Raw genomic sequence first — 19,698 nt, 5'->3', positions numbered from 1 at the left:
GTATCAACATTTTAAAGATATGATCACAGAGACTCCAAATTACTAGGAAGAGATTCAACTCATCGATAGTTCACTAAGATCAGTCCAAAATAAATTAGGTCTCTTAATTTTGAACATATGGCATAACTTCTTATCAACTGCAATTTTGAAGCATCCATATGCGTTTAAGCAGACATGCTTAAAGCACACATCTATTTCAGGTCCTGATTTGAACCAAAAAATTTAAAGTTGTGAAATATGAAAAAGGTAACATATGCTTAGCTATCTCAAATTCTCTATTTTAAAAAGAAGTTTTTTTAAGGATTAAAACATAATTTTGAAAATAGAATTTGTATTATTTAGTGCTGAAAGTTTGTAGTTAGCTGAAAGCAAGTTTCACAGAGCAGATAACATAGATAAGTGAAAGTGTTACCTGCTTAGTCGTGTCCAACTCTTTGTGACTCCGTGGAGTATATCCTACCAGGCTCCTGTGTCCAGGCAAGAATACTGGAGTGGATTTTCATGCCCTTCTTTAGGAGATCTTCCCAATCCAGAGATTGAACCTGGGTCTCCCACATTACAGCCAAATTCCCTCGTGGCAAGCCCTGGAGAAGGAAATGGCTTCCCTGGGGAAGAAACTCCATATTCTTTTGTATTTTTTATTTTAAATTTATTTATTTTATAATTGAAGGATAATTGTTTTACAGAATTGTGCTGGTTTCTGCCAAACATCAACATGAATCCACTCCAGTATTCTTGCCTGGAGAATTCCATGGACAGAGAAGTGGTGGGCTACATACACCACATGCGGTCACAAAGAGTCAGACATAACTGAGCGACTTTCACTTCACTTTACTTCTTTACTGTCTAAGCCACCAGCGAAGCCCCTTAAACATAAATAAACATGAAGATATTTGATAGAGACATGCTCATGGAAAAACAAAGAGGAAGTATTTTATAATCAATCACAGTGGACACCAGAGAATGAAAATGCTGAGTTTTATGTTTTTCTATACATATAGTTCGGTTCTCACCCCCGATCCTGACCTGGAAGTTTTGGGGGGAAAGGCACAATATAAGGTGAATAAGTTAGAAAGTAACAAAGAAAAGAGGCTTCTCTAACTTCCTACTAAAGTGTCAGCAAATACATATTCTTCATGATGGGAAGAAAGAAGAGAAAGTATTTGCTCACACTTTAGTAGGAAGTCAATTCCTTTCTTCCAAAATTATAGTACTTCTAGAAGTACTATAAACAGTAAACATTTAGAAAAGTGTATTCCCTTTAAAGTGCCCAGAGTCCTTTCACAGTGACTCGGGGGACTTTCCTGGCAGTCCAGTGGTTAAGAATCTGGGCTTCTACTGCAAAGGGCCCAGGTTCAATCCCTAGTAGGGGAACTAGGATCCTACATGCTGCATGGACAGGCCAAACACATTTTTTAAAAAGTCATAAATGAGCATGAGTATGTGTACCATTAGAAATGAGATTAGTAGTCCCAGCTTTCAAGGACAAAATTGAAGTTCAGAAAGTTGACTGATATTCCCAAGATCACACCAAGCCCATGTTCCTTCCTTGCCTTCTGTCACATTTCTCTCCTTTGTAGGAAGCAGGAAAGTCACAGCTGGAGCAGTGAAAGTGAAAGTCGCTCCTTCATGTCTGACTCTTTGCGACCCCATGGAACTCTCCAGGCCAGAACACTGGAGTGGGTAGCCTTTCCCTTCTCCAGGGGATTTTCCCAACCCAGGGATCGACCCCAGGTCTCCCGTATTACAGGCAGATTCTTTACCGGCTGAGCCACCAGGGAAGCCCAGTAGTCTCCAGTAAGCAACCAACCCTCCAGTCACGGTAGGGTCCCTTAATAGATAAGGAAACACCAGGCCATGGTGTATGTAGCCTGAGTATGAGATCGACAGTCAGAGGGAGAAAGTGCAGAGGGCTGCAGAGAAGGTTAAGAGTAGCAGGAAGGAGACAGAGATTAAGGTTCAGATATTTACAAACCACTAGAGTCTAAGCACAAAGGGGACAGGGATATTATCTGCCCTGTTTCCTGAGAAGTCATCCAGGTTTTTACATAGCCTGGCACAAACGTAAATGACTGGAAGCTAAGAGGAAACAGAGGGAAGTGAGTGTGGAGAGAAGCAGCAAAATCATCCATCAGGAAATCACGGCAAGGACCACATACCAGCGGTCACTGTCCACCCCTTTCTGCTCTGTAGGTCTGCACTCCATGGCCCTTCCACCAACCTGGGCAGCTAGGGCTTAATACCATCCTCATATCTAAGGGTAGGATTTGGATGGTAACAGTTACAACCGAATTTCAAGGAGAAATTTGGTACATTTCACATATAAGAACCATTAGAGGTAGCCTTCATATTGTATGTTAACAAAGTGTTACAATTTTAAAGAAAAATGATCTTGCAATTTTTAATATCCTGAGGTTTTGTTCCTTTGAATCTATTATTGTTTTACCAAGAACCTTAAGTGAAAACATTGAGGTTCAGGAACAAAATTGTGTTTCCTGTACAGAGCTGTCTTACCTAGTCCAGCATCACCTTTTAGAGAGATTTAGAAAACCAAAAATTATCCCCCAAGTTCACTGCAAGGATTACCCCAGAGTCTTTTGTGGTTATGAAACAAAGGAATTAAAGTATGGTATCTTCTGTATTTAAAGAATGCAGAAATGGGAAATTCAGATATGGCAAAGACTTACAAAAACATCTTCACTTTCATTATAGAAACATTGTTATTTAAATTTTAGTCTGCCTACTTGGCCTTCCTATTCAGGATGTTTGCAAAGGTAATAGCTGTCAAGTTTACAAATGGAACAAAAATAATTTAAGTAGCCAATACCAGGACCCCAATAAAAGCTGTTATATGTTTGTGTTTTTTATAGGAACACACGCATATATAAACATATGTATACACTCATGCATGCGTGCTAAGTCACTAAAGTCGTGTCTGACTCTGTGTGACCCTATGGACTTCAGCCCGCCAGGCTCTTCTGTCCATGGGATTCTCCAGGCAAGAAAACTGGAGTGCGCTGCTGTGCCCACCTCTGTATACATATATATTTAAATTTAATTTGGAAAATATATCATTTCTTCCCCCCACCCCCAGGGATTTTAGTTTAAGGAAAAGCAAAACAAAACTATAGTTATTCAAAGTGAAGTAATGACTCTGAATCATATTGATGGTTTCTTAATACTCCACACATAGGAAGTAAATGGGATTTTTTTAAGGAAAATTCAAAATAAAAGTTTACCTATCCTAAATTGCTCAATCAAAAAGAAAAAAAAATCAAAGTAAGCTCTCTGGAGATGGGTATTATTTGTCATGATTTTGACCTAGAAAGTAAATTAAAAGATTTTCCATCTCTCTAGAGTTATGACCTGATTAATACTTCATCTTTTTTTTCCCCTGGTTTTTGGATCACCTAAGGATGTGAAACCTCAGAAGCATCCCAATAATATTTAAAGGCATGAACACAAAATTTCAGAGTAAGGAGGTACCTTCAAAAGTACTTCATACAACACCCTCATTTGCAGATGTATAATTAAATTCAGGAGTAGGAATGACTTAGTCCAACTTGGTCTGATGCTAATGTTTTAACAGTTACCGTCAGACTGCCCGACTTTTTTGAATTTCTCTTTTAGTTAATTGTCCTGACACCTAACAGTTGGGGAAATATAAGAAAGAGAGAGGAATGTTTAGGAAAGTAGGGAAGCTATAATCTTGCTAACAAAGCCAGAACCAGTGCAAATGCGTGTCCCTTGTCAAACAGGGCTATTATGAGTAGAGGCTCCAGGAATGTGAAAAATTTCATAAATGGAGGCTTGTTCACCTCTTCTGTGTCAATCAAATGGAATAATTTCTTAGTTCAGACACACAAAAAAGTCATCTAACCGATGTTGGTTGAACAGAAATGTCCCTGGCATGGGTAGCATTAAGCATCATTAATCATAAAATTCTTGGAACCGGAAGGGAGACAAGAGATGGGCTAGTCTAGGCCCTCTCAACTCTTGTACTAGTGACATTTGGAGCAGGATAAGTCTCTGCCCTGGGGGACCGTCCTGGACACTGCCGGCATGTTTAGCAGCATCCCTGGCCTCTAGCCACTGCATGCCAGTAGCACCCCAAGCTCCAGGCAAGATTATAATGGCCGGGGCAATTCATACCCGATGAGAGCCACCACCAAGTCTAGTTCCCTCTCTTCATCAGTCAGGTTCAGAGTTCACAAATGCACTGGGTAGAACTGGCTAACCACACAATTATAACTAGAACACACACGTCAGAGCTCTTTCCACAAAACCAAGCTGCCCTAGTTCCCCTTTGGTTCAGTTATACATCAGAATGAATAAAGGCATCATATCTTGCCTGAATGAGAGGTGAAACTAGTCCAACCTAAGAATACACTGCAAAGGGTCCCCCTGGTAGCTCAGCTGGTAAAGAATCCACGTGCAATGCAAGAGACCCTGGTTTGATTCCTGGGTCAAGAAGATCCCCTGGAGAAAGAATAGGCTACCCACTCCAGTATTCTTGGGCTTTCCTGGTGGTTCAGATGGTAAAGAATCCACCCACAATGCAGGAGATCTGAGTTTGATCCCTGGGTTAGGAAGATCCTCTGGAGGAGGGCATGGCAATCCACTCCACTATTCTTGCCTGGAGAATCCTCAAGGACAGAGGAGCCTGGTGGGCTGCAGTCCACGGGGTCACAAAGAGTCAGCCATGACTGAGTGACTAAGCACACGCATACAAGGATACACTGCAAAGAGCCAGCCCTTCTATGAAATGCAATTCATGAGGGTCTAAGGCTTCCCAGAATCCATTAAGCCACAGATTGAGAAAAACACCTCTATTTTTCTGAGCTTACCCAATGGGATAAATATCACATATACTTGTTTTGATTTGAGCAGGTAAAATATGCTAAGCCTCTCTGCTCTACTAGACAAGGATAACTGACAATTCAGTTCCTGGTAAGCGGTTTCTTACCAAATGCATTTTCTGTTTTCAGAAATATTAAAGATATAAAGGTTCATAAAGCAAATTGGTATTTGGAAGGTTGGGCTACAGTAAAGTAAATTTCACTTAGGCTGTGTAGATTTGGAGATTAGAACATTATTTTGAAAAACTCTAAAAACTTACTAGCTCTTCCATCTCAAAGGAATCACCAATCCTGAATTTACAAATTTACTGCAGATAGCTCTTTTCACATAGCCTTTGAGATAAAGAAAAATACACTTTAATCCTGTTTTCTGTTTTTCCATATATTTATTTTAAATCACTCACTTCACTAACCTGATCTCGGTTTTCGCTGGTTGGACTGCTGAAGCTCTTTGGTTTCTTTAATGGGATTTAAAAAATAGTTTATTTACCAGTCTGAGCTCTCTGCTTCCTTCTGTCCTATGCACTCTCTTGGCTGTTCTTCTCATTTGGATTTATCATTTTCTCTGCCAATATGACAAGCTTAAAGTTATTTTATCTTAGATCACAGTGAGAAGAGAAGGTTCCTAATTCTCTTCATATGAGTCAGCTTCAAACTTCCGTATCTTCCTGTGACCTTTATACTTGTCATCATACAAAGTCTGTCTAATCTCACCCACACTTACACACACTCCCATGTATAAAATAGATAGCTAGTGGAAACCTGCTGTACAGCACGGGAATCTCAGCTCTGTGCCCTGTGATGACTGAGGGCTGGGGGATGAGGCGAGGGTTGGTGCGGAGGAGGTCCAAGAGGGAGAGGATGGGTGTATACACACAGCTGATTCACTTTCTTGTACACCAGAAACCAACACAACGTTGTAAAGGAACTATACCCCAATTAAAAACATGTATTATAGTGAAATTCCTAAAAGGTAAAATATCTAACAATCTCTCCAATGGTTAGAGATTGTAACATTTATTTTAAACACATTAATCTTCGCATTTATAGTCAAAGAATATATCCAGTTTTTACTATGTCCTCCTCAAGATTTATTCTACTTGGATTCCATTATTCATGGGTCAAGGAAACATTCAATTAAAAACCAAAAAAAAACCAGAGAGAAAGGAAACCATAAGTCCTTCAGCCCAGGTTGCATTTGCTATGTGCATTTATTTTGATAAACTAGTCCCCAGATCATCTTAACAAAGCTGTGGGATTGAACCTGTTTGGGTGGAGATAGAGGGGATCATTGTAGACAGTGTTCTGGTCTATTAGACAAAACCATGCCAGAGGCGTGTGGTTGTTGCCATCGAGTTCTGTTCATAGGCTGATGTTGATTCAAAGTTCGAGATGGGCTGAGAAACAGAATCCTCTGAAGTAAAACATAAAAACGCATATTTTTTTCACAAATATAATGAACTTTCTAATTTCTGAAATAATACTTATGTTGCCTATTACTTAAAATTATTTTTACACAGCTACCTTCACTCTTTTGCAATCTTGTTGAATGACACTTTTCAGGTGAACACAATAGAGAATTTTAAATTCTATATTTTCACAAAACCTTATTTTAGGTACTGTTTGTCTTGCCTTTCCCTGGCTTTTCTCAAACAAATATAAAGAAAAAAGCTTAATTTAAAGCCGGAATATTCAAAGAAACTTAAATTTTTTTAATTTATTTTTAATTGGAGGATAATTGCTTTACAATATTGGGTTGATTTTTGTCCTCTATCAACATGAACTAATCATAGGTATACACATGTCCCCTCCCTCTCCAACCTCCCTCCCACCTTCCATCCCATCCCAGCCCTCTAGGCTGTCACAGAGCACCAGGTTTGAGCTTCCTGGGTCATTCAGCAAATCCCCACTGGCCGTCTATTTTACACCGGGTAATGTATATGTTTCAGTGTGACTCTCTCAATCCTCAACTTCCCCCACTGTGTCAAATTCTGCCCTCTATGTCTGTGTCTCCATTACCGTCCTGCAAATAGGTTATCAGTACCATTTTTTTAGATTCCATATATATGCATTACTATATGATATTTGTTTTTTTCTTTCTGACTTACTTCACTCTGTATAATAGGTTCTAGGTTCATTTGCCTCATTAGAACTGACTCAAACGTGTTCCTTTTTATGGCTAATATTCCGTTGTATACATGCAGCACAGCCTCTTTACCCGCTCATCAGTTGATGGACAGCTAGGTTGCTTCCATGTCCTAGTTTTTGTAAATACAAGGAACCCTGGGAACATGTGTCTTTTTGTCTCATTGTCTTTTTCACATTGTTCACACGTTCTTTGTGGCTTTTATGGTTTCCTCAGGGTATATGACCTAACAACAGTGGGATTGTTAGGTCATATGGTAGTTTTATTCCTAGCTTTTTTGAGGAATCTCCATTTCTGTTCTCTGGGGCTTCCCAAGTGGCACTAGTGGTAAAGAACCCTCTTGCCAGTGCAGGAGACATAGAGATGCAGGTTCAATCCCTGGGCTGGGAAGATCCCCTGGAGGAGGGCATGGCAACCCACTGCAGTATTCTTACCTGGAGAATCCCATGAACAAAGGAGCCTGGCAGGTTACAGTCCATGGGGTCACAAAGAGTCAGACACAACTGAGGTGCCCCTCCCCCCCCACACACACACATCCTGTTCTATATAATGTCTGTATCAATTTGCATTCCCACCAACAGTGCACTGTGGCAAGAGGGTTCCATTTCCTCCACACACTCTCCAGCACTTATTGCTTGTAGATTTTTTTATGATGGCCTTCCTGACCGAGGTAATGTGATGCTCACTGTATTTTGAATTGCATTTCTCTAACGAGTGAGGGGCTTCCCAGGTGGCGCTAGTGGTAAAGAACCCGCCTGCCAATGCAGGAGACCTAAGAGATGCGGGTTCAGTCCCTGGGTTGGGAAGATCTCCTGGAGAAGGGCATGGCAACCCACTCCAGTATTCTTGCCTGGAGAATCCCATGGACAGAGGAGCCTGGCAGACTACAGTCCATGGGGTCGTAAAGAGTCAGACTTGACTGAAGCAATGTTGAGCATCTTTTCATGTGTTTATTAGCCATCTATATTTCTTCTTTGGAGAAATGTCTATTTAGGTCTTTAATTTTAAATTTTTTTAAAAAGAAACTTAGCCTTCCAATTGGAATTGATAAAAATTTAGATTTAATGAATAAATCTTTTTATGCCACAGACCTCAATCCTATCAAAAGTAGATAAAAATGAAACTAAAGGTTAAACTTAACCACAACAAATAACAGAAAAAGAGGAATACGATTTACATGAGCGGCTCTAAATATGGTCATGGTCATCTCTCACAAATAAAGACATCCGAGGAGTTAACAAAACAGGACGTATTTGCTTAAAGTTTTCAGATCATCACTGTTTCCCAGTAGATTGGGGTACAGTCAGATGCTACATATTCACTATTTGTTAAACTACTAACACTCTGAAGCTTCACTAATTTTTAGAATTCAGTTGCTTAACTAATTATTAGAAGTATTCTGCCTATTATGATAGAATTGCCAAATAGGTCTTCTTTATGTGTTTATTTTAAAGCAAGTAAAAATCTAAGATTCCTAGTCCTACCGAAAGCAACAGAGGGGGACAGAAGAAGTCTCCCTTAGACGTGCAGACCCTGCAGCCCTTAGCTTCCGTCTTCCGTGATACATACACAAGGTCAAGAGAAAGCTTAAAGCAATGCTAATAATAACAATAATAAATAAAAGGGAGAGATAAAAGCCTAACTTTGAAGAGGGGAATCCTAACTGATTATATCCTGGAGGAAAAGGTGTGTTTTGTCTCCATAGGACAATTTTTTACTATTAAAAAGTTTTACTGTGCTGATGATAAATTATCTATTACACATAGTACATAACCCATATATGATAAATTGTCTATTATCTATTACCTATAGAGGAGGAAAGAAGGAAGGCATGCAGGAAGAAAGGAAGGAAGGGAGGAGGGAGGAAAGAAATAAGAAGTGAAAAACGCACAAGGATTTCATTACATGAATAAACAAAAACAACCTGAAACGTGGAGAAGCTGAATCTCTAGTCTTAACTCTTCAGAAACAAATGTAGCCCTACAAGGAATTTAAGTTCTGGCCCCCCAAAACTGTTCACCAAATCACTTAATCATTTCTAGATCTGAAAAGGTTAAACATCTTAATCTGAAAAAATGTTTCCTAATAAAATATTAACAAGATCAAAGATAATTTTATGATAAAAGAGAGTGAGCCACCTTAATTGAGAAATGTTGAAAAAGGTAGCAATTTGTGGCAAAAACAGAAGTCATTCAGAAAAAAAGGCAGTATTATCTAGTTCACCTTTTGACACAGTGAGCGTCTGCTCAGTAACTATCAAACGTGAGTGACATGAAGAAGTGCAGGGGACGACCACAGTAAAAATATAATTTGATGAATAATTAGATAGAAATCTGAAAATCATCCACGTAATCATCAAAGTTGAATGTCAGGCAGATAGTTTGGTAGGGCAGTCAGATGGCTAAGAAAACTCAGAAGTAAAAAAAAGAATGTAAATGCAATAACAAAGAAAATTCCCCAGATTATCCTTTTACATTCTCTATGGTACAAAGGAAATTCATTAAATGATCATTTTCACACAAAAACATGCAAGTTTCCCATTGAAGCAAATTAGAAGGAAAATAAAATTTAAGAGGTATACATGCTAGAAAGCATTCTTTTTCATTTAAGAGAAGAGAAAAACATTTGCAGGAAAATCAGATTAAACTACAATATCACCCCCCTCACTTTCAATTCTATCCAAAATATTTTGCCTATATTTCTCTACGGCTTCAAGAAAGAAATGATATATCTAAAAGTATGTGTTGAATTACTAATTTATAAAGAATTAGAGAAAAATGTTTTATACATGTCATATAACTGAGGTTAGCAATTGCTTTTTCTACTAAGTTGAGACTCCAAAGCAGAATTCACTTTGTCTAATTAAATACATTAAATGACCAGAAAAAAATCAATATACTTTGAAAACTCACACAGATAAACAAAAAACCATTCCTTTCTTTAGAATCTTTATTTTCATCAGTGAATTGATTTTCTAAACCTTTATGTCTTCTGAGTGTCCATTTGGCCAACCAATTCTGTTAATTATTTTCCAACCCAACCTTTAGTTATTAACAAAACTATGCGTCAAAGTACATCATCATAGTTTTATATCCATAGATGGATTGTTGAAGATATTCTGTAAGAATGCAAAAGGACCTCAAATTGATATAATAATGGATTGAAAGGTAATTTTAGAGAAGCATAAGCTTCATTCTGAAGTGTCTTTATTTAAAAATCCATCTAATATAGAATGGTAGTTCCTGGCCTATGCCATTTTGATGCAAAAGTTGTTGATTAATAAGTCTCAATGACTCAGTTATGCATTTGGTTTCAAACTTTGCTTTCAGTACTCAGAGGGTATCTCCAGGCAAATTTTCAGTTCATTATCAGTTCAAAAGACTGTCCTATTGTAGCTTCTGAAGCTACAGTAAATACATTTCCATCTGGTCTCATCATCTTTGGTGTCTGACAGTTTGTAACAGAGTTTTGAAATCATATTTTATGGCACTGAAGCTGCCAGGGGAAATTTACTGACTTAACAATCCCATTCAGCACTTCCCATCATGTGGAACTGTCCCCAGGACAAGGCAGATTAGTGAATATGAGCTGTTCCAATTTGGCTCAACTGTCAGGCTGAAGTATTCTCCATTACATGGATGGTTGAGATCAGCTGAGTGTGGAATCATTCAATTTATTCTGTGGGACCAGTGAAGGAGACCATAAAAGTGACCAGAACTGAATACACTTGAGTAGACTGCCTCCTGCTAAGTTCTGATGAAGCAGCCACGCTGAAATCATAAATTGTTACTACTCAATTTATTGTTTAAGGAACTCTCAGCATCTACACTTGTGAGCTGTCTTTTGTATCTGCCTCCATTGTAGATTCTGGCCACAATGAGATAATGGTTACAGCTCCATGTAGAGGCCAATTGATAGCATACGTAGTTTCCTGGTTTCCTATTATACGCATTTTTCCTCTCCTGCAAAGTCAATGAATAAAACCAGGCAAAGTATGGAATTCACTTTTAAGTACTCTGTTAGACTTCTTTGAATTTTGACAGTCCGCTGACACAGAAGTTAGGATACACACGAGAATAAATTGATTGAAAGAAAATATAAATAAGTTTATGTCTGTGGCACCAAAATACTTAACAAAAGAACTAAAATTGTGCACTAATTATCTGAAAATACATTGGTTTACAGTGTATATACATAGAGCTTTAAACCTGCTATATAGTCAAGAAAAGCTGTAAAAAGAATTGGCATCTTCTTTTAATGAAAATAATTTCCTACACCTGAAAATGGAATTTATCATTCCAGAGGACAGTAAATTGTGATACTGTATAGGAAGATTCACTTGACATTCTACAAAGAATCTTGTTCAAGGTAAAATGCATAAATTTGAAATTATACTAATAAAAAAGAACACATTTTTTATTTTATAACATTAGATCATATTTAAAGAATATATTGCATGGATAATACATGAAATTTATTTTGTGTCAGCATTTTATCATGTAACAATAGATAACTTTTATAAATTTTTATAATAATCTCTTATCTAAAATGTCACATTAAGCCTCTAAATGATTAGTATCATTAGACAGCTAATGAATGCTTTTACTGATGATGGAAATATGCTTTCCTAAGAGGAATTTCCATTTCTTTTATGTGCAAATTTAGTGAACATAACCTTATATATCAATAGGATTTTTCTAATTTAAATTGAGGGCTCTTTTTTTTCCCTGAAAAATAGAAAAGATTGCCTCTAATTATCATTTTCAATGATATTAGTGCTTTCTAAAAATGTTTAACTTATTGAAATCCTATCAGTCTTCACAAAGTATATACAAATAAGCAGAAAATATTATCATCTCCATTTTATAAATAAAAACTATAGCTAAGCATGAGAAAGTATTTCTAATGAACTTTTTCACGACTATGAGCCTTTGGTCATATTCTTAGATTTTAAGTAACCCAGATTTTAAAATTTGAAGGATCCTTAAAAACTTCATCTGGACGACTCATCTTACGCATTAAGACACTGGAACAGGGCGAGATGAAACGCCTTGCCCAGAGTCATAGAGTGAGACGAGATATTTCTTCTGTTTCACAAATATGAACAAAATTTCTATTTCCAAGAATTGGATAGTTATCATTTTCAAGCTAAAGTTTAAAGAGTACAGCACTTTATTTTCCTTTGTAAGTCTATTCTATTATATATTACCAAATGTGGTCGTGATCTTGTGTTTCCCGGTTATATCCACAAAAGTTTCTGGATTGTTTGCATTGCTTAAGCATGTAATAGAGTTTGAGATATAAAATATATAACCTATGCCTATGTGTTGCGTTGGAAGAAGACAAATAAAGATACAAGGTTTCTCTTTGAGAAAATGTATGCAATTTTATACTGCCTAAATGTGTATCTTCATTTTCCCCCAATATCTTATAAAGCATCATCAACAACCTTCCATTATACATTATCCAACAATAGATATATAAGGGGAATTTACCTTTTTAGTACATAAACAAACAAACAAACAAAATACCTTAAAATAACTTAATCTCCTATTCCCTACCTAGCACCATTCAATCTAGGGGATCACATCATCTCTACTAAGTTGAGAGGAATCCAAACAATAGATCTTTTGTCAAATGTACTAATGTACTACCAAATCTAAAAAATTATGTCACTTCAAAAGGAAGCGGTATTTTAGTCACAAGAATGCAACATCTATATCACATGAAGCCTCCATGATGTCTTCATAGAAAGTAATGTCTTAATCCTCAAAATAATACCAGCACTAGATAGAAAAATTTTAGACAAAAGCCTTTAAATACTTCCAAATATCATCCTGGAAATACTTAAGAATTTTTATTATGCAGAAAATGGAGCTTTTTTTAAATTACTAAGGTTATTCCAATCACATTTTCTTGCACACACTCTATTCATTAGGGCATCTCTGCATTTTATAGTTATTTATCCAAATATCAAAGACTTTTTCAAAGACTTTATCAAAGACTCACCTGCTCAGAAAAGAAGTCACTGTTATCTTCCAGGTATTTACTGAAAGGATTGGGTTCATAGACTTCCTCCTCTTTTTTCAGTAATATTTTGGATTTTACCGGTACGGGGCGAATTACTCCAGGCTTTGTCTTCATGAATGTCAATTATTTTTTAGAAATAAAGAAAAAATACTATTAAAATGAAAACATAAGTGTATTAATTCATTCAAACGTTCTCACAGCAATTTATTATTTTTAATTTTTTTTAATTAATTAATTTATTTATTTTTAATTTTTACTTTACAATTCTGTATTGGTTTTAAATGATTTTATGAATACATAAACAGCCAGAAATCAAAAGACTTTAACTAAATTAGCTTTAGTTTTAAGTGAACTGTTATACAGTAATCAATTAAAAAAGATTTACTACCATGAATTTCAAAATGCCAAAACATCTTCATCTGTCTAGTTAAGTATCTTTACCAGCACTTTCAGCCAATAAATATTTCATTTGACAAATATTTAGTGACAGCATCCTCGGGGCCAGGCAGCATACCGATTTGGGGCATGATAGGAGAGATGAATTTGGTACAATCCACCAAGCCCATAACAACTTTCTTCTTCTGGAAACTGCCCCCACCCCCACACCCTAAAATCCCAGAATCCATGTTCAGACTCCCTATAATGAAAACAGGCAGGGGTGGCGTTCTGACCCAAGAGGGTAGGGGCTTCTCCCAAGAATATGGAGCAGGGCTTTAATCTGCTCTTTAGTCGTGCTAGGAAATGGAAATGATACTATGTAAATCTGGGAGCTATGGGAAAGCCTTACTCTACCATAAAAGCAGATCTGATGAGATCAAGAAAAATACAGCAAAGTATAGGGAGAAGCAGGGGGTAGAGGAAACAAACTTGAGGGCTTTCCAGAACTGAATTCCAAAACATCCCTGGAACCAAGCAGGATTTCTGGTCCGAGACTCCCTGAGACTTTCTTTTCTTTAATACAAAATTCCCTTTTGTAAACTCAGGTTGACTTCTATAATTTGCAATCAAAAGAGTCTGAGTAAATAGGCCAGTCATTCAAAATTCACGGATTTATACCCAACATCGGTTAGACAAGAGAGGGAAAGGGAGAAGTCTAGTTTGGGGCAATTTCAAAATGATGTTTCACAAACACAAAAGTCTTGTTACACTGTAAAATGTCACAAAATGATGGATAAGTTTACAGAAACATCCCAAACAATAATTCGATAAAAAGTTGTGACATTTTTTTCTGTGTGAGCACTTTGCTGTAATCATTCTTATCAGGTCCATTTCTTTTCTGAAAATAGAAAATTAGTTCTCCTCAGTCCATGCTGATGCTCACTAGTTAAGCCTTAAGGAAGAATATCTATCTTGCTGCCGTACAGCCGTTGGTTATGTTTTGAAGCCTGAATAAGTACCACTCTGCAACAATTTTTTTCAGCTCATATTTTCCCAGGTGACTTTCATTTCTATGCCAACTGGGCAAATAAAGATTGAAGAAAGTCTCTATCTTCCGCAGGCTGGGCTGGGAAATAGCTCCCATTTAAGAAACTGATTTCTTTCCAGAGGGGAAAAGTAAGCAAGTATTAGGTTGGTCCAAAAGTAATTGCGATTTTGCATTGCTGAACTTTGCTGTTTGATATTGGAATGCATTCTCAGATAAATGCAGTTATGTTATACATCATTTTAATGTGCATTTCTTGCTTTATGTTTTTTGCTGATGACTTACTACTTGCTGCATATTTGATATTTATTTTAGACTAGGGAAATGTTTAGACCAAAAGCAAATTTGAGCAATTTTCTTATTCAAGTTCAAGATTGTAAAGCAGCAGAAACAACTTGAGGCATCAACAATACATTTTGCCCAGGAACTGCTAATGAACATAGAGTGCAGTGGTGGCTCAAGAAGTTTTGCAAAGGAGACGAGAGATTTGAAGATTAGGAGTGCAGTGGTCAGCCATCAGAAGTTGACAGCGACCAACTAAGAGCCATCATCGAAGCTGATCCTCTTACAACTACATGAGAAGCTGCTGAAGAACTCAGTGTTGACCATTCCATTGTCATTTGGCATGTGAAGCAAATTAGGTGTAAAAGCTTGATAAGTGGGTGCCTCGTGAGCTGACTGCAAATCAAAAAGATCAGCATTTTTAAGTGTTATCTTCTCTTATTCTATGCAACAATAACAAACCATTTCTCAATCAGATTGTGATGTGTGATGAAAAGTAGATTTTATACAACAATCAACAATGACCAGCTCAGTGGCTGGACTGAGAAGAAGCTCCAAAACACTTCCCAAAGCCAAACTTGCACCAATAAAAGGTAAGGGTCACTGTTCCTGGTGATCCACTACAGCTTTCTGCATCCCAGCAAAGCCATTATCTGAGAAGTATGCTCAGTAAATTGATGAGATGCACTGAAAACTGTAATGCCTGCAGCCAGCATTGGTCAACAGAATGGGCCCAATTTTTCTCCATGACAATAATAAACCACGCATCACACAACCAGTGCTCCAAAAGTTGAACAAATCAGGCAATGCTACAGTCACCTGACCTCTCTCCAACTGATTACCACTTCTTCAAGCATCTCAACAACTTTTTGCAGGGAAAATGCTTCCACAACCAGCAGGAGGTAAAAGATGCTTTCCAAGAGTTCATCGAATCCTGAAGCATGGATTTTTATTCTCCAGGGATAAACAAATGTATTTCTCACTGACAAAAATGTGCTGATTGTAATGGTTCCTATTTTGATTAATAAAGATGTATTTGAGCCTAGTTACAATGATTGAAAATTCACAGTCCAAGACCGCAATTACTTTTTCACCAACCTAATAACACCCAATTATATGTTAAATTGCACAGGTGAGTATACACATGAGAGTCATATCCTCCAATGAACCAACACGAGAACAAAGCCCAGGCAACTACTGATTTCTACAGCCACCTGTAATGCGGAAGCCTGATATCTTGGTCATGATGCAAAACCGTCCAGATTTCAGGCCTCTCTTTTCCACACAACTTCCTATTACATTTCTCGTTCCTGCCTCTTCTACTGTTCCTTCTCCTAATTTCCTCCTCCTTTGGAAAGTAGGAAATCAGTACAACCCTAGTACTTAGGGTTTACCAGGTTCTAAAGCCAGCATGGAATTTTAGGAGCTAAGTTTGACAGCAGCAGCAGAAAGATGAAAGCAGAGGCGAGGAATCTGGCCAGATGCACTTGATATGCTAGAAGACTCTCCCTGCCAGGAAAACAAGATCCCCTGGTCCCTGCATTGCTAACAGGGCAATGCGTTGGGTTATCCTGACCTGGAACCTTCCACTCAGATCATCTCTCTTGGTTTCATCATCCTCCAGGGTGAGTCCAGAAAAGACACTCTTCTGGTTGGTTGGATATCAAATATTAATACCTTTAATATCAGAATCAGTTACTTATGTTTCATATCTGTTTCTCTACCAGGCCTTATGCTTTATGTTGCTATGAACTGCCTGAATCTGATGGTTGTCTGACCATTCGACAATGATTCTTTCCCTATTTTCTCTACTTCAGATTTTCCATTAGAAAATAGAAAAATATTTTCTAATTATAATTAGACTAGTTAGATTCTCTATTTCAGACTTTCCAGGTGCTCTTTACTTGGACTCTGTGTCCCTAGTCTTGGTCTACCAGAAGTCTCTGAATTTTTCTCCTTCCAGTTTGCTTCCTTGGTCTCAGAACTGTTGCCTCACCCTGATTTTTCCATTATATTCACCACCTCTTTCTTTAATCATGATTTTTTTTTCTTTTTCTTTTTTTTTCCCCCTGCACCTTAACTTGCTGTCACTCACCAGTCAGCACTTAATGGACAGGGAAATCAACTCCATGCAAAAGAATACTATACATAGTTTGTCTTTGACATTGTTCACACTTCCCATCCTGTAACCTTTATCCACACCCTCCACACCTAACTGTGGCTCAGTGTTTGGTCAAACTGGAACTCAAAGCTTGGCAGCCCAATTCTGAACCTCATGCACTCTCCATGAATCATGGTACACAATCAGTCCTGACCAAGGCAGGCCTCTGCACCTACCCATACCATTCTACCACTGCTTCGAAACCTGCCTCAAAGGTTGAGGACTCTAGATAGTGATACCATCATTATTCTGAAGACTCCAGTTCTATATATTACAGGCACCACATTCAATATGTTACATTGATTATCTCAGTTCCTCTTCTCAACACCCTGTGAAAGAGTCAGAATCAGTAACATGCCAAAGCCATGCAGTTAATATGTGAACAACTCAAGATTTAATCCAAGTCTGGTCTGATCATAAGCCCAGGATTTTAATTGCTCTGGATGATTCATTTTTAGCTGCTAAAGCATTGACAAATCCAGCTAGAGTCAAGAGTGATACAAATATCATTCTGACACCAGGAAAAGTCACTCCATCTAAGCGGAGAAATAAAACAGGTAATAACTCCCCTTCTCAGCACAAAGGACACAGGAAGAAAAATAAGAAAGTTCTTCAAAAAGCAAATTTCAATGTACTGTGATGAACCTCAGAAATTATTTACACTGTACATAAGACTTTTTTTTTCTCTTTTAGAGCTATATTTTGGGAAAATAATTGCTAATCTTTTCATTCTTGCTATTAAAACATTTTCCCCACTTTCTGAAAAATAGCATTATCATTGTAGAAGGGATGATCAGACATTTTATTTTTAACTAGAACCAGAATATTATGATTTTGATTAGTTATTATAGTTTTAAAATCTGAGAACCTCGTTAGAGCCAGGTGAATATGTGGGCTTTTAGTGGATGGATACTCTGCCTGTTTATATCCTTCTTGACACAATTCCAAGAGTGCTAGACTCCAACAATCACAGAGAACTCTACTCTCCATTTGCGTTGAAGAGCAGAGTAGCTCATACGGTACTGATAAATTCTCTGCTTTAAACTAAAATATAGCTGATTGACAATGTATTAGTTTCAGGTGTACAGCAAAGTGATTCAGTTACACATATACATATATAATGTACATATGTAATTATGTGTGTATTCTTGACATTTTTGAAATGCCTCAAAGACAAAACAATCATTGTCTTAGAGCTCTGAAGCATCCTTCTATCAGATCATCTATCAGATGCTCTCTGGAGCCATTTTCCCAGTTGAGATCTAGTCTATGTCTGGAAATGCAGTGTCTACACAGAGGTGAACAAGACATACCTCGTGTTCTCAGAGGGCTCCCAGTTTAGGTGAGTTAAGCACGTTACAACCACCGTGTAAGTCAAGCCACATCACTGGACTCCTCTCAAAGCTCCTCTCTAGCTCCACCTTCTCACTTAGAATCAAAGCTAAAACCCTACAGTGCCTGCAGGGAGACCTACTCTTTCACTCGCCAAACAGCCTCCCCTTTCCCATCGTATCTCCTGCTCTAGACCTTCTCTCTCCCTCACTGTCCCCTCTGGTACACTCTGTGTCTTCCCTCCTCTGGAGTTTGAACTTGGCCTTCCCATTGTCTGGAATTCTCTTCTCCCTTTCTAGGACACTCTTTCAATTCTTCATGTCTCTGCTCAAATGCCACCTTATTATCAGATAGATCTTCTCTAATGATCTATATAAAAGATCTTTCTTGCCCTATTTTTTTTTTCCATCTGACCTCAGTTGACATTTATTTTCTTGCTTCCTCCACTAGAATGTAAGCTCTGTGAGGCCAGAGATCACTGTTTTCTTCACTGTTATCCTTCTAACACCTAGAACTGTGTTAGGAACCTAGTAGATGCGAAACAGACATTTGAAGGATAAATAAACTAATTGACAGGCAGGAGCTCAATATGTAGGCTATAATCCAACATTAAAGCCTTAAAAAGTTTTGACTGCCCATTTAGTGTCTCCTCTCATTTTTCTCGGACTTCCCAGCTGGCGCTAGTGGTTAAAAAAAAAAAAAAAAAACCTGCCTGCCAACGCAGGGGATATAAGAGACATGGGTTCGATCCCTGGATTGGGAAAATCCTGTTACTGCAGTGCTCTTGCCTGGAGAGTTTCATGGACAGAGGAACCTGATAGGCTATAGTTCATGGAGTTGCAAAGAGTCAGACATGCCTGAAGTGACTTAGCGTGAACACACTTATTTTTCTTGGACTGACTTTTTGATTACAGTATAACCAAGGAAAAGGGAACACTATAAGAAAATCCACACTACCTCTCACCCCTAGAGATCTAGAAGAAGGAATGTGGATTGGTAAGCCCCACCTTCAGAGATGAGCAGAAACCAGAAGTTACCATCTTTGATGATACAGGAAGTCAAGACCAGGGATCACATCTTTAAGGACTTTGCAAGATTTTAACTCTATTTTTTAAAAATAATTTATTTTCACCCATTTGATTACAGTGATAAGCAATAAAACTAACACCAGAAGACAATGATGTCATGTTCTTTGGAGAATTCGAGAGTGGGTGAGACTTGGGAGATCACATCTAACTCTATTCTTAGTCTTAATGGAGAAAAAGCCCAAGAGATGCAGTGTGTGGAGTCCCAGGGCCTGGAGGCAGGTTTTAATGGCCTGTGGGGCGCTGGTTCCGCTGTTCATACTCATCAAGTAAACACTAACCCGAGAGCATTGTTACTTGCGCACTGTAAAAAATAGATATTGTCTCTGTCCTTTGGAACTTATTTGTATGACAACAGGTTAGTATTGCCTCTGGCTGGA

At 37.8% G+C, this 19,698-nt stretch overlaps 1 protein-coding gene across 7 annotated transcripts in view; it reads right to left on the bottom strand.

The window, feature by feature from the left end:
- LOC120869874 (muscular LMNA interacting protein) overlaps positions 1 to 19,698 on the bottom strand; it is a 305,414-nt gene that overhangs the window by 46,044 nt on the left and 239,672 nt on the right. For 6 of the 7 annotated variants that reach the window (XM_040249174.1, XM_040249175.1, XM_040249176.1 and 3 more), the window contains exon 11: positions 13,015 to 13,143. In XM_040249174.1, coding sequence (XP_040105108.1) covers positions 13,015 to 13,143 — 129 coding nt within the window. Of the gene's footprint in view, positions 1 to 9,934; positions 9,940 to 13,014; positions 13,144 to 19,698 lie in introns of all 7 variants that reach the window. The other variant, XM_040249180.1, reaches the window with a different exon arrangement.

This window comes from Oryx dammah, unplaced genomic scaffold (assembly GCF_014754425.2).
Source record: "Oryx dammah isolate SB20612 unplaced genomic scaffold, SCBI_Odam_1.1 HiC_scaffold_11, whole genome shotgun sequence".
Lineage (NCBI taxonomy): Eukaryota > Metazoa > Chordata > Mammalia > Artiodactyla > Bovidae > Oryx > Oryx dammah.
The sequence above is the reverse complement of the archived record's forward strand: the minus strand, read 5'-3'. Positions and strand labels throughout refer to the sequence as shown.